At 42.5% G+C, this 15,448-nt stretch overlaps 1 protein-coding gene across 1 annotated transcript in view; it reads right to left on the bottom strand.

Annotated features, from left to right (window-relative positions):
* The window catches only part of Jarid2 (Jumonji, AT rich interactive domain 2), a 137,029-nt gene that overhangs the window by 52,403 nt on the left and 69,178 nt on the right, over positions 1 to 15,448 (bottom strand). The window contains exons 19-20 of the mRNA XM_080274824.1: positions 7,935 to 8,049; positions 3,935 to 4,043 (exon numbers count right to left, since the gene is read on the bottom strand). Coding sequence (XP_080130950.1) covers positions 3,935 to 4,043; positions 7,935 to 8,049 — 224 coding nt within the window. The remainder of the gene's footprint in view (positions 1 to 3,934; positions 4,044 to 7,934; positions 8,050 to 15,448) is intronic.

Raw genomic sequence — 15,448 nt, 5'->3', positions numbered from 1 at the left:
CTTTGCTTGGGGGTGAAAAAAGGCCTTGAAGTCAGCAAGAAGAAACATACGTACCCTCGCTTCGGAAGATGAGAGTAAACTGATAACGGAGGGCCGGGGTGGAGGCCTGCTTAGGGGTTATTCAGAGTTACCAATATTAGCTCTTGAAACAGCTAAGTCTAGCACTGAAATGATTGGCAGGAAATCTAGACAATACATTATAAATTTGGTAGTTCCAGGTGAATGTAAATATCACTTAGGCTTCTCCCTTCCCTCCTTACATGTATATTTATTACGAAAATAGATTAGAGGCCTACTTAGGAGATATATATTCAGAGCTACCAATGTTAGATCTTGAAACAGCTTTGTCTAGCACTGAAATGATTGGCAGGAAATCTAGACAATACATTATAAATTAGGTAGTTCCAAGTGAATGTAAATATCACTTAGGCTTCTCCCTTCCCTCCTTACATGTATATTTATTACGAAAATAGATTATACGGCATATTTCAAGGGGAACAGCGAAAATTAGCGAACGAGTGCACGTGAAGTGTTGTCAGGTGATAATTAGCCAATTCCAGGTGTATGGCACTCTCACTTACCTTCTTTCTTTCTTGTATATATTATTTGGTATAAGAATAGGACATAGGGCTTATTTCAATGGATGAAATCAGTGAAAAATTCCAGGGAAGATTTACTTAGCGTAGCACGGCCGGGCAGGCGAGAGGATAGGGTAATGGAGGGGGGGTAGGGAGGGGAGTCAAGAACGGGGAGAAATGGCTAAATTGTCAACAATGGATGGGAGTACAGATGAGATTAGGAGTGCTGACTAGTGTTGGACATTGGCAGTACTGATAGATGATACAAGCCCCCACTTGGAAGCCCGGGTGAATTCAAAATAACACAGAATCACAAAAGCGACGCCCCGCGGTATGATCCCTTGCTCCCAAGCGTCACGAAAGTGACGCCCCGCGGTTAAGGGGTTAAAGGATATCAAGAAATATAGCTTTCCTTACAGAAGTATAGACTTATGGAATAGCCTGGACAAAGAGATCGTCCAGCCGAAAAACTTAAACGAGTTTAAAGCTAAATCTGACTTATTGAGAAACAGCGACGGAAACCCACGAGCATAGTACATTCCGTGTATATCACAATTACGTATATTAGGTAAATACTTAAATATTTGGAACGACTTAGACAAAGAGGTGGTGCATGAGAAAAACATTCATGTGTGTAAAGGTAGACTTAATAAATGTGGATATGGAGACAGGACAACACAAGCATTACTCAATTTCTGTATACTACAAATAGGTAAATACACACACACACACACACACACACACACACACACACACACACACACACACACACCGCTCGCTGGTGCAGTGGTAATGTTCCCGCTTGTCAACTGGTGGATAGGAGTTCGCGCCTCGCTCAGCTTGCGAAAAGTTTCACTGACGAAGTGGGTGGTTACTATCCCCCTCGAGCAAGGGGATGGGTGTGTGCATGTGTGAAGGTCACAGCTTTGCCCTTGGATCGGACTATATGAGCTCTCAGCTCCCTTCCGCGAGGGTAAAAGCTGACGATCACGACCATCAAGTGAACCTGACCGACCCGGTGAATTACACACACACACACACACACACACACACACACACACACACACACACACACACACACACACACACAAATTACAGTGAACTATCACTGTATGGTACATGACAGCTCCAAGAAAGGCACAAGAGAAATGCAGCCCCATTTTTAAATATCAGAACATAATTCTGCACTGGAAATGCCAAGGTGAATATCAGATAGAGAGCTAAATAAGCAAAATTATACATGGATCAGTAACAAGACATTCATTCTACCACCCAACTCCCATACATACAATACTTCTCATTTACTGTCATATCAAAATCCTACGTCCCTCCCTCCATTTTCTACCAGTTTCAGCCAAAAGGTTAGGTAAGCAAGGGAGAGCCTTCCTCTTTTTTATCCTGTTTTATTCAAACAGTTTAGTCAAAGAAGCTGCCAAATATGAGCTAACCAGCCTACTGCAATTATTCTCTTATTACTGCTAATGCAAACGTTTTTATTGAGCACAAGCGATTAGCGAAACTTTTTCAAACTAGGGGCATCTGATTCAGCCCACATTAACCCCTTCATTGCACAATGTTTCCTGAACTGAGTGCAACCATCTGGAGAGCAAGAATAAAGTACTGTTCCCTATAAAATACATTACTGGGTTGAAGGGATTATGATAAGCAGGTCATCACTGTACCCCTACCTAGACTTCTCCCACTCCTCCCCCATTAAGTACATCCACACTAACACTCACACTCAGGCTCACACCCACACCCACACGCACTGGGTTGCATTCACTTTCGCCGATTATGATAGCTTTGCTAGGGCAGCAATGAGGCAAAGGGTGAACAGGATTGATCACTCTGATCAGCTGAGGCAGAGGGTGAATGGGATCAACTGCCGTCATCGCTTAGTCAGCTGTGAATACAACAAAAATGGAAGATGCTGCTATGATTGCTTATATGGCACTGTTAATTTCAAATACAAATACGGTATTAATTATCTACTCAGTAAATTTTACCCCACATTCATAACATAGTACTGTAACTGGCTGAGCCCTGATTGGCTTAAACACTGCTAAAGTATTTAAGTCATGACCAAAAAACACAGTGTAGCTCTTCAGGAAGTACTCTTTAATGTTACAATTGTTTTTCCTGTTTTTCACTACCAGTAACATACAACTGTTTCCTTTTGGAATACTCTCGTCTTGAATGACACAAAATACCATTAAGAGAAGCCAGCCTAACAAGGGTTATCAAATTTCCCTAAGGGACAGATGTCTGTTATAATGACTCAGCAGAGTCGCTAGCCAACATCTCCCCAATATGATTCCCTTACCAGTTAGTGAGTGGATGGCAAGTGAAGTGAACATGATTGCCTTTCAGAAGGTTAGCAGGCAGTTCACCAGTGATCACGTCAACTCCTAGAGTAGGGTGAACGCTAGGTGATAAATTGCTAAAGTGATAAAATGCTGTAATTTCAAGCAGTACTGTTTAATGTTGCAGCTGTACAGTAAGAGAAGTGAGCCTGACATGGGTTACTGAATTTCCATATGGCAGAGACGTCTGTTATAATGACTCAGAAGTCATGCTAACCAACATCTCTACAATATGATTCCCTTCCTAGTTAGTGAATCGATGGCAAACAAAGTGATCATGACTGCATTTCAGGTTAGCAGGAAGTTCACCAGTGATCATGTTAGCCTGCTAGAGTAAGCTGTATGCAAGACACTAAACTACTATACTGCTAAACCCTTGATTGTCACATTGCCAGTTGTACACAAACCATGAGCGTTCTGTGTTCTTGAACTTGGGTGTTTCTAATCATAAAGTATCCTGACTATATACACAAGTGAATGTAATTTTTTACAAAAAATCAAGTCTTTATACTCTAGAAAATACTTGTGACTGCCAAGCAGAGATCATTTGTACAAGAGTCTTCTAAATGGAGCCAAGCGGACCTGTCTAGTCTGGCTTCCATGATGCATGGGGATATTTGAGGGTAATTTTGAGACAAAAAAGTGAGTCTTATACGCTGCGAAATATGGTACTCATGTGCTGGGGGAACGTTATGAATGATCCTGGCAGCCAGACGACTTTCACCATTCGGCAGGGACCCAGACAGCCATTACAGCTCAGCTTGTGGATCATGGTCAATTACCTATGCATGAACAGAGAGGCCAGCAAGCCACCCAACAGACTTTTTTGCCATTGTAGGCCGGCCAGCCGCCAATGCCGGAACTTTTATGTCCAGTTACAAACAAATAAATCTAGATAAGGACCTAATACAGCCAAGGCCTAACATCCAAATACGGAGCATAACTGGATACAGAACATCCAGACAGACAAGGGATTACTGTATGTGTCCTCACCATGGCAGTGTCTGAAGGAAGCCAGATTGCAGAGTCTTTGACAAAATCTGGGACAATCTTCTTTAGAGCCACACGAAGTTTATCCTCTTGACTAGCAGCAACACCATACCTGAATAATCACGGAAGTTCAGTCAATTTTGTATTGTATACTGTCCTAACTGATCATAACATTTACAAAAAATCAACCCCATCATACGTGATAATGTATTGTACTACAGTACCTCCTGAGAGAGTTCCCTCAAATCATCATCATCATCAGAGTCAAAGGTCCAGGTTGCACAGCCAGGTAAAAGGTTTGTCCCTATAATTCAAGTGTTGATTCCATTTGAAACAAACTTGGTGAAAGTGCTGAAGGTCAATCAAGGATGAGGCAATCTGATGATATTAACAGGTCAAAACTGAAGGTCACAGAGCAAGATCAATTCTTACAGTATGATCCAATCTGAACCAAACTTGGCAGAAAGTTTGAGGGCCTGGCTGAGAACAGTTAGTTAAAGGTTACAGTTACAAAGCAAGGTCAAAAGTTCAACACTTAGACCAACGGTAGGGCACTCTCTCAGTAGTCCTTCTTCATACAGTCTATTGTTGTTAACTCCATATGATTTTATTGAACTTATTTTTCAATATCTTTATTCAACTCGGGAAAGGTTTCTCTATCTATCTATTTATCTATTGCCAGAAGCCTCAATCCCATATGGGGTGGCCACAAACAAATCGCCTCCACGTCTCCCTGTCCCCCACCATTTCACTGCCCTGCTCCCAACTCACACCCCCCTCTCTCATATACCTCTCCACACCATCCCTCCATCTCATCCTCAGCTTCCCCCTCCCTCTCCCCCCCTCCACCTCACTCACATACACTCTCCTCGTCAGTCTCTCACCCTCCATCCTCTCCACATGGCCAAACCACCTCAGCATGTTCCTCCTAACGCTTCCTATCACATCCACACCACAACACTCCTTTATATCCGCATTTATCAGCCTGTCTCTCCATGTGACTCCACAGGCTCCTCTTAAATAACTCATTTCCACTACTCTCACTCTTGACTTGTGTCCTTCCAACAACGTCCAAGCTTCACTTCCATACGTTAGAGTTGGTATCACAATACTGTCATGTAGTAACTTTTTCACTTCCAAGCTCACTTCCCTGTTTCTTATCACTGCTTTCAAGGAACCAGCAACCTTTCTTCCTTGTTGTACCCTTTCAAGCACTTCACCCTCCAAACTTCCATCCTTACTCATCACACAATCCAAGTACTTAAACATACTCACATTTTCCAATTCCTCACCATCCAACCTCACTGGACATTCACTGACTTCACCTCTCGCAAAGACCATCACTTTACTCTTCCCTACATTCACCTTTACATTCCATTTCTTACATACTCTCCCAAACTCATCCACCAAGCCTTGCAGCTCTCCTTCGTCTTCACTCAACAACACAGTATCATCTGCAAACAACAGTACAGGGAGTTTCCAAACACTACCTTCTCTCGCCTGGGCCACTCCAACACCCACTACCCTACCTTGTACCTCTTTTATTACCCCATCCATGTACAGATTGAATAACCATGGAGACATGACACATCCCTGTTTCAACCCAACCTTCAAAGAGAAAAATTCACTTAGTTCACCAACCACACACACACTGCAGCCTTAGCACCATCATACATACTCTTCACAGCATTCAACAACTTCCCATCTACTCCATATATTCTTAATACTTTCCACAATCCTTGTCTATCCACCTTGTCATATGCTTTCTCCAAATCCATGAAAGCTGCATACAACTTCTTTCCCTTCTCTAGAAACTTTTCCACTAAAGATCTAAGAATGAATATCAGATCTACACAACCTCTTCCCTTCCTAAAGCCTCCCTGTTCTTCTCCAACTAATTCCTCTGTTCCTTCCCCAACTCTGTCAATAACTATCCTACCATACACTTTTCCTATTACACTAAGAAGACAAATGCCCCTATGATTACCACACACTTCTTTTTCCCCTTTTCCTTTGTACAAGGGAATAATTATACCTGACTTCCAATTCTCCAGGACTCTACCTTCCTCCCAGGCAGATTTAATCTGCACATCTTCCACATCCATTGTACTACAATCTCTCCCCCATGCTTCAGCATTTCACCACACACTCCATCAATTCCTGGGGCTTTCCCCAATTTGACTTTCTTCATTACTTCCACACCTTCTATCCTACTGATTTCTTCCTGTCTTCTCACCTCCCTCCTTCTCCCAGCCACTCATACTCGCATTACTTCCATCCTCTATGTTCAACAATTCCGTAAAGTGTTCTCTCCATCCGCTCACTTTTTCTCCCTTCTCCACTAGTAATCTACCATTTTTATCTTTCACTCCCCTAACTTCATTGCCACCCTGTCTTACTCTCTCCACCTCTTTCCAGAACATTTTCTTACAGTCCCTCCACTTTACACTCAAATTCCTTCCAAATTCCTCATTCACTCTCTTCTTACTCTTTCTTACTAATCTTTTCATCTCTCTCTTTCTACATATAACTCTCTCTTCAGCCTCTCAACTTCTTCCACGCCCCTATTTCTCATCCATTCGCTGTATGCTTTCTTCTTTTGTGCCACAGCCTGTCTCACCTCTTCATTCCACCACGCTTTTCCTTGCACCCCCCTCCGTCTTCTCTTCATCCCACACACCGCATCACATGCTGCACATATTTCTTCTGTAAATATCCTGCACACATCTTCCATGTCCCCCATCGGCTCCAATTTATATTTACCCATCGTTCCTCCATTTCTCTCCTATATTCTGCCTTCTTCTCATCCTCTTCTAACCTTTCCACTCTCCTTGCAACTACTCCTTCTTCCCGTCCTTCCCTTCTTCTGTTTCTCCATCTTACTTGGATCTTGATTCTGGCCACCACCAAGTAGTGGTCAGAAAGTCCACTTCCCCAACCTCTACAAGCTCTTGAATCCATTACACATCTTCGCATCCTTTCATCCACACACACATAATCAATCATTGCCTTCTTTTCATTCAGTTCACCACCCACCCTTCTCATCACTCGCCATGTATACCTGTGGATCATTTTGTACCTGAAGAGGGTATTGGCTATCGCCAACCCCCTCCCGGCACAAATGTCCACTAACGCACTGCCATTCTCATCTACCTCAGCAGGCACAGCCCACTCACCAACTATTCCATCCACCTTCACATTCCCTACTTTACCATTTATATCACTGATCAAAAACACTCTCATTCCTTCCATACTTTTCCATGCACACTTCCACATTTGTCCAGAACTTTTCTCTCACTCTGCTTGCACGATCTTGCGTTGGCGCATACACGCACACAGTCACCCACATTTGTATTCCAACTTTCAATCTTACCCACACAATCCTTGACCCAACTGATCCATACTCTCTTATGTTCTTCTTCCATCTTTTACTCACAACAATACACACTCCTTCTTTTGCCCTCTCATTCTCACCTACTCCTGCACATATATCCCATCCATACTCCCATTCTCTCACACTCTCACCTCTCCATTTAGTTTCAGTTACTCCACATACATCCACTTTTGCACCCTCAAGCACCTGAACAATCTCTCTCTCTTTCACCTCATCATTCGCACCCCTTACATTCCATGTTGCGATCCGTACCATGTCCTTTGTCCAGTCCTTGGTCGTCATCTTGTGGTCAGTCCTTGTCCGAGGCTTCCTGTTCGTCTTTTTAGTTAGTTGTTTTCTGAGGAGGGGCACTAACCCTCCGCCAACCCTTTTAGTCGCCTCATACGACAAGCAGGGATACTGAGGGAGTATTTTTGAAAAAACCCCCTACCCCCAGGGAAGAACTGAACAAATTAATAAGGTTGTATCTAACCCCTACAGTCTGAAATCTCTCCTATGCTGAGCAAAATCATTTGAGGTTAGCGAGAGTAAAGTGTAAAACAGGTGACCAGAGTGAAGAGGTTAACCTTTGTATGTTAGTAATCATACTGACTCAATTCTAGAACTTACCATATTTTTGAAGCCCCTGTGTGCAGGTACTCTATCCATGGAAGGCTGTGAGGATCCCTGTACCAACACACTGTAGAGAAGAGCATCCCTACATGCAGCGTTGGGTTTGTTACTCCTGCAACATAAATGAAAAACAGCTCAGTCACAGACAAAACATCACAATCTTCCCAGGTCTGTTCACAAATCATTAATAAAAAAAAAAATCTTATAATTACCTCAGAGTGATTCACCTTGGACCTAACATCAAACCGATGAACAAGACACATGGATGCTGGCTGAGCTTCCCCTCCAATACCATACAATACTAAATTTTCTTAATACAGCTGTTTCATTATTATATAAAACTGTTAAGAAACAATGTAAAATTTATCACTTTTTTGTCTTCTATCACAGATGTTATCAAAGGTTTTATGTAATAAAGTAATGAGTATTTGACACACAGCACTTCAGCTGTCAACTGGATAATGAGTCATATATGGCAGTCACATTCACTAGTGGTCAGTGCAACTGTCAGTTATAATCTGTTCACTGATAAACCATGAGTACATGTGATGAATCAGGTTGATTAGATGAGCATGTGTGATGAATCAGGCTGATTTGAGAAGTGCTGTTACATATGATGAATCAGGCTGATTAGATGAGTATGTGATGAATTAGGCTACTTAGATGAGTACATTTGATGAATCAGGCAGATTAGATGAGTTTGTGATGAATCAGGCTGATTAAATTTGTATGTGATGAATCAGGTTGATTAGATGAGTACATGTGATGAATCAGGGATTAGTAAGAGAAGAATGGATGAGGCGTTCGGAAGAGACTTGAGCGCAAAGTGGAGAGAATGTAAGAAAATGTTCTGGAAGGTTAATAAGGGTAATAAAGAAGGTAGCAGGGGAGTGAAAAATAAAAATGGCAGCTTGCTGATGAAGAGGAGAGGAAAAGTAAGCAGATGGAGAGAACACTTTATGGAACTGTTAAACATAGATAATGAAAGTGATGCAAATATAAGTGGCTATGGAATGGCTGGGGGAAGAAGGCAGATGAGAAGGGAGGAAGAGATCAGTAGGATGGAAGTAGAGGAAGCAACAAAGAGTGTCAGAATGGGGAAAGCCTCAGAAATTGATGGAGTGTGTGGTGAAATGCTGAAGCACAGGAGAGAGATAGTAGAAGAATGGATATGGAAGATGTGCAGATTGGTCTGGGAGGAAGGTAGAGTCACAACAGACTGGAAGTCAGGTATAATTAATCCCCTGTACAAAGGAAAAGGGGAAAAAAAAAGTATGTGGTAATCATATGGGTATCTGTCTTCTCAGTGTAACAGGAAAAGTATATGGTAGGATATTTACTGACAGGTTAGGGAAGTTACAGAGGAATTAGCTAGGGAAGTAACAGAGGAGTTAGTCAGAGAACAGGGAGGTTTCAGGAAGGGCAGGAGTTGTATAGATCTGATATTCATCCTAAGGTGTTTGGTGAAAAGTTTCTAGAGAAGGAAAAAAGCTGTATGCTCCCTTCATGGATTTGGAGAAAACATATGACAGAGTGGGTAGACAAAGAGTGTGGAAAACATTAAAAATATATGGAGTAAATGGGAAGCTGCTGAATGCCGTGAAGAGCATGTATGAGGATGCTAGGGCTGCAGTGCGTGTAGACGATAAACTGAGTGAATTTTTCTATATGAATGCTGGATCAAAACAGAGCTGTGTCATGTCTCCACGGTTGCTTAAATTGTACATGGATGGAGTTATAAAAGAGATATAAGGCTGGCTAGTGGATGTTGGAGCAGTCCTAATCAGAGAAGGCATATTTTTTAAATTTCCTGTTCTGTTGCTTGTAGATGATACAATATTGTTAACTGAAGACATAGGGAGACTGCATGGCTTGATGAATGACTTTGGGAGAGTATGTAAGAAACAGAACATATGGGTAAATGTAAAGAAAGGTAAAGTTGTGGTCTTTGATAAAAATGTCACTGAATGCAAAGTGAGACTGGATAGTGAGGAAATGGAAAATGTGAATGCATTTAAGTACAGTACCCATGGAAAATCTGCAGATTATGGAGGAATTCTTACCGAATGGTTGGGAGCGTTCAGACTTTCCATGTCTACCAGCCTACAAAATGCTCAGATCTCACTTTATTGGTACCTGACAACTCTCCCTGATGCTCCCACCATCATGGGCTGTGGACAACATCAGTGGTGCATGGGGCATGCCAGAGAGAGAGTATGTTTGTTGTGAGCTGCTGGAGAGACCAGAACCTTACTTTTTTGCTTCCTTCACTTTTGGTCCCATTGCCACCTGCCCACACCTCAGACTGGAGTACAAGAATCTCACCCAGTAAGAAAAGGCTCAGATTCTTGCCCTGAGGGAGGCAAAAATGTCGGTGATGGAGATTTGTCAGCATACAGTGAGTCCTTGAAATACGAAAACCCGAAGTACGAATTTTCTATCTATCTATCTATCTATAGCCCGACGCCCTAATCCCGCAAAGGGTGGCTGCAGACAAAATGCCTCCAAGTCACTCTGTCACCCACCATTTGACTCCCCTCCCCCCAACTCACCCCCCCCTCCCTCATATACCTCTCAACTCCATCCCTCCACCTCATCCTCGGTCTACCCCTCCCTCTCCCTCCCTCCACCTCACCTACATACACCCTCTTAGTTAGTCTTTCATTCTCCATTCTCTCCACATGTCCAAACCACCTCAGTGTATTTCTCCTAATCTTTTCAACCACATCCACATCTACCCCACAACGTTCCTTCACTTCTTCATTCGTCAACCTGTCCCTCCACGTCACTCCACATGCTCCTCTCAAGTAACTCATTTCCACTGCTCTCACTCTTGACTTGTTCCCCTCTTGCAAGGTCCACGCCTCGCTTCCATACGTCAGGGTAGGGATCACAATACCATCATGCAGTGACTTCTTAACTTCCATACTCACCTCCCTATTTCTCATCACTGCTTTCAGTGTACCGACAACCTTTCTTCCCTGCTGTACCCTTTCACGTACTTCATCCCCCAAAGTTCCATCCTTACTCATCACACTACCCAAGTACTTGAATGCACTCACATTCTCCATATCCTCACCATCCAACCTCACTGCACACTCTGTGACTTAATTCCTCTCAAACACCATAACTTTACTTTTGTTTACATTAACTTTCAGCTTCCTCCTCCTACACACTGTCCCAAATTCATTCACCAAACCTTGCAACTCCCATTCATCTTCACTCAACAATACTGTATCATCAGCAAACAGCAACACCGGAAGCTTCCAAATCTCACCCTCATTCATTAGGGCCACCACATCCCTGCCCTACCTTGTACCTCCTTTACAACCCCATCCATATATATATTAAACAGCCATGGAGACATTACACACCCCTGTTTCAGTCCCACATTGAGATCAAAGAACTCACTCAGCTCACCATCCACTCGCACCGTAGCCCTAGCTCCCTCGTACATACTCTTCACAGCACTCAACAATTTCCCCTCCACTCCATATATTCTTAATACCTTCCACATACCTTGCCTATCTATTCTGTCATAAGCTTTCTCCAAGTCCATGAAGGCAGCATACACTTTCCTTCCCTTCTCTAGATACTTCTCCACTAAACATCTTAGAACAAATATCTGATCTACACACCCTTTTCCCTTCCTAAAGCCCCCTTGTTCTTCTCCGACTAGCTCCTCTGTCATATGCCTAACCCTATCAATGAGTATTCTACCATATATTTTACCAGTCACACTAAGAAGGCAAATACCCCTATGGTTACCACATACTTCTCTCTCCCCTTTTCCTTTGTACAGAGGAACAATTATACCTGATTTCCAGTCCTCTGGAACCCTTCCCTCTTCCCAAGCCAATCTACACAACTTCTATATCCACTCCACAACAATCTCACCCCCATACCTAAGCATTTCACCACACACTTCATCAATTCCTGGGGCCTTTCCCAGCTTAATCTTCTTCATCGCTTCCACTACTTCCGACCTACTGATCTCTTCCTCCCTTCTCTCATCTCTTCTTCTCCCAGCCATTCCCCAACCACTTATACTCACACTGCTCTCACTCTCTACATTCAACAAATCCTCAAAGTGCTCCTTCCATCTCCTCAATTTCTCTCTCTTCTCCACCAACAATCTATTATTCCTATCTTTCACTCCCCTACTATTCCCCCTTTCACACTGCCTTACTTTCTTTACCTCCTTCCAAAACAATTTCTTACTCTCCCCCCATTTCACACTCAGATTCCTCCCAAACTCTTCATCCACTTTCTTCTTACTCTCCTTCACCAGTCTCTTAACCTCCCTTCTCCTGCTCACATATACCTCTCTCTTCTCTCTCTCATCTTCTCCCCTACCTCTACTCACCAACCATTCACCATATGCCTTCTTCTTTTGTTCCACAGCTCGTTTCACCTCATCATTCCACCATGCTGTCCCTTGCACACCCTTGCATCTCCTCCTCACTCCACAAACCGCCTCACACGCTGCGCTTATCTCTTCCGTGAATATCTTACACACGTCTTCCACCCCTTCCATCTGCTCTAGCTCATACCTTCCCAGTCTTTCTTCCACTATGCTCTTATACTCTGTCCTTTTCTCACTATCTTGCAATTTCTCCACTCTTCTCACAGGAGCTGCTTCCTCCTGTCTTCCCCTTCGCCTCCTCAACCACTTTCTTTGCAGCTCTACCTTGGCCATCACTAAGTGATGGTCCGAGATGGTACGAAATCAATGAATATAGGACAAATTCCAAAATACAAAAATATCTGTCCCGATGATACAAAAATCGATACTCGATATGAAAGGAAATGCAGAGATAGCCCGATTATCCAGACTATATGATGTGAAGAAGTGCCTGAATACTGTAGTCAGAAATCATGATTAATCTGGCGGAAACAAAACACAAGTACTGTTAGATTGACTTATTTACCAGTAAATGTACAATGAAAGACACAATTATCTTTCCAGCTCAGTCTGAAGAAAATTTACATCAGCCGAAATACAATGAAAACCGTTTCTACTAGTGAGTGTTTCAAATGGTTCGATTTTTCCAAGCTATAATTGTCACACTTTGGGAAGATACTTGTGTCTTTCACTGTACACTTGAAGCAGCAGAAAGACCTTGCCAATTCAATTCATAATCCTCCAGCTTGTTTCTGTAATTTTCTGACAACTTTCAGTTTGGCAAATTACTTTTTCTTGCTGAAAAATTTCCTCCCCGTTATTATCGTCACTTTCTCCTACGATCGTTTCCAGCGCAGTGGAAGAAACTCAACATGCTCAAAGGTGGATATCGTTTCCCAATTTCCCAACTGGAGGTTAAGTTAGGTTAAAATTATTGGGTACAGATAAGCTCGGTCAGGCCAGGTTTAGTTAAACACTTAGGGAAGAACAGTCCTTTCCGCCATTATGTTAACGATATAAACAAGAGTTGTCACACCAGAACAGCTAGAAATGACGGGGAAACAGATTTAATACGAAACGTTTACTGTATATACCAACCCAGAAATAATCTGAAAAATACAAGACTATCAGGAAGAACTGATTTGGTAAGGTGCTTTTACTGCTTAAAGTAAAGCATATGTTTAGCCCCCTCAATGGCTGTGGGTTCAGATATTTGCATGCTCCCATGGTCGGCCTTGGGACCATTTTTTCAAAGTTCTAAAATCAATTACTTTTCTTACATATGTGAAAAGACTAGTCTGGCACACCTGGCTTTTTTTTTTTTCTTAATTATTTTTTCCCCTAAACCCATCCTGTGATTTGCAATGATTCATTTAAGAATTAATAAAATTAGGATACGTGTTACATCAGCATGTATACATCGGCCGAAAACATCCGGGACGAAATGAACTGTGAAAGCCAGACAGCTTGAGTTGGTAGAGTAGGGTCGTGTAAACACACCAGTGATGCTCATTCCCTTCCCATAATTGCTCGCAGTTTTTTATAGCTCACCCTAACTCAACGTCACTGATACCAGTACAGTAAGGCACTGTTCAAGGCCAGCAGCTATGAAAGTGATAATGGAATACATTATTGTTTGTATCAGTCCTCTCTCTTTCACACATACACATAAGAACAAACAAAAGAATGAGCAGTAAATGTACACTAACTCTAAGGAGCAGAAATAACTGTGCTCAGTCGGTCCGAAATATATTGGGAAGAGTGATACCAAACGAAGAATGTGAAACTGAATGCTAACCTACGAGAACATGTGGAACGAAAGAGTCATTTTTTTCTGATTAGCAAACATTTTTGTTCCATATCGTCTCCTGAAATTGTAAAACCCATAATCTTTCGTGTGAGCATACAGCCTAAAGACCTTACCAATTCAGTTCATATTCCTCTGGTTTGTCTTCTATATTTTTCTGACTATTTTGAGGGTGGTAAATTATGTTCTCTTGCTGAAAGAACCTTACTCAAAATTAGGGCGCATTTAACATAAGCATGTAAACATCGGCGAATACATCTGGAATAAAGAGAACGCCTGACTGATGGGATGGTAGAGTAGGGTCATGTACACACACCAGTGACCTTCGTTCCCTTCCCGTAATTGTTCGCAGTTTTTTATAATGTCCTAACTCAACGTCATTGACACCGAAACAGTGAAGTGTTGTTCAAGGCCGGTAGCTATGAAGGGGTTAATGGAATACTGTATGAAAAATTCAAAATGGGCGCAGTGCATAGTGCCGCACTCGCTTGCCGAGAGAAAACGAACTAACCCCTCTCTGGTAAACAAATTTTCGCGCGCTTCTCAGATGAGTCCACGTCCCTCCTCCCCTCAAAGCCTCGCTGTACGTGAGGATACAGTAAAACCTCGATATAACAGACTTCAATATAGCGGAATTCGCTGTTATCGGACTCGAGGAGCCAAGTGGACTAAATTCTTATGCTCAGGAAAAGTCCAATTAAGCCAGAGACAGTCCTCTCTTGGAATAAATGAATAAACAAACCGAGGAGATACCATAATATCGGTCCCTCCTCTCTCTCTCTCTCTCTCCTCCTCCTCCATTCCTTCCCCTCCTCCCCTCCCTCTCCGGTGTGTGTGTGTGTGTGAGAGAGAGAGAGAATGGTGAAATTGAAAATGAAAATTAAAGTAATTGTGAAAATGAGTGTAAAAATGAGGGTGAAAGAGAGCACACATGCGAATATGGAAAGTCAAAGTCAACAGAGAGAGAGAGAGAGATGACAAGTGGCATCCCCTCGGCATAAACAAATGAGGGAGACAGGCATAACCTTGGTCCTTCCTCTCTCACTCCTTCTATATTCCCTCCCTTTCTCTCTGTCTCCGGGAAAGATAGGTGAAAGTGAATGAAAAAGTGAAGGTTAGTGAAGGCATTGTGAAGGTGAAAGTGAAGGTAGTGTGAAAGTGAAAGTGAAGGTGAAAGTGAAAGTGAAGGCAAAAGTAAACGTGAAGGTGGAAGGTGAAAGTGAATGTGAAAGTGAAGTCAAAAGTGAAATTGAAGGTGGAAGATGAAAGTGAGGGTGAAAATGAAGATGGAAAGTGAAA

The sequence above is a fragment of the Coenobita brevimanus genome, chromosome 59 (genome assembly GCF_032717465.1).
Source record: "Coenobita brevimanus isolate Jiangsu-jjx chromosome 59, ASM3271746v2, whole genome shotgun sequence".
Classification (NCBI taxonomy): domain Eukaryota; kingdom Metazoa; phylum Arthropoda; class Malacostraca; order Decapoda; family Coenobitidae; genus Coenobita; species Coenobita brevimanus.
This window is presented reverse-complemented; position numbering and strand designations above follow the sequence as displayed.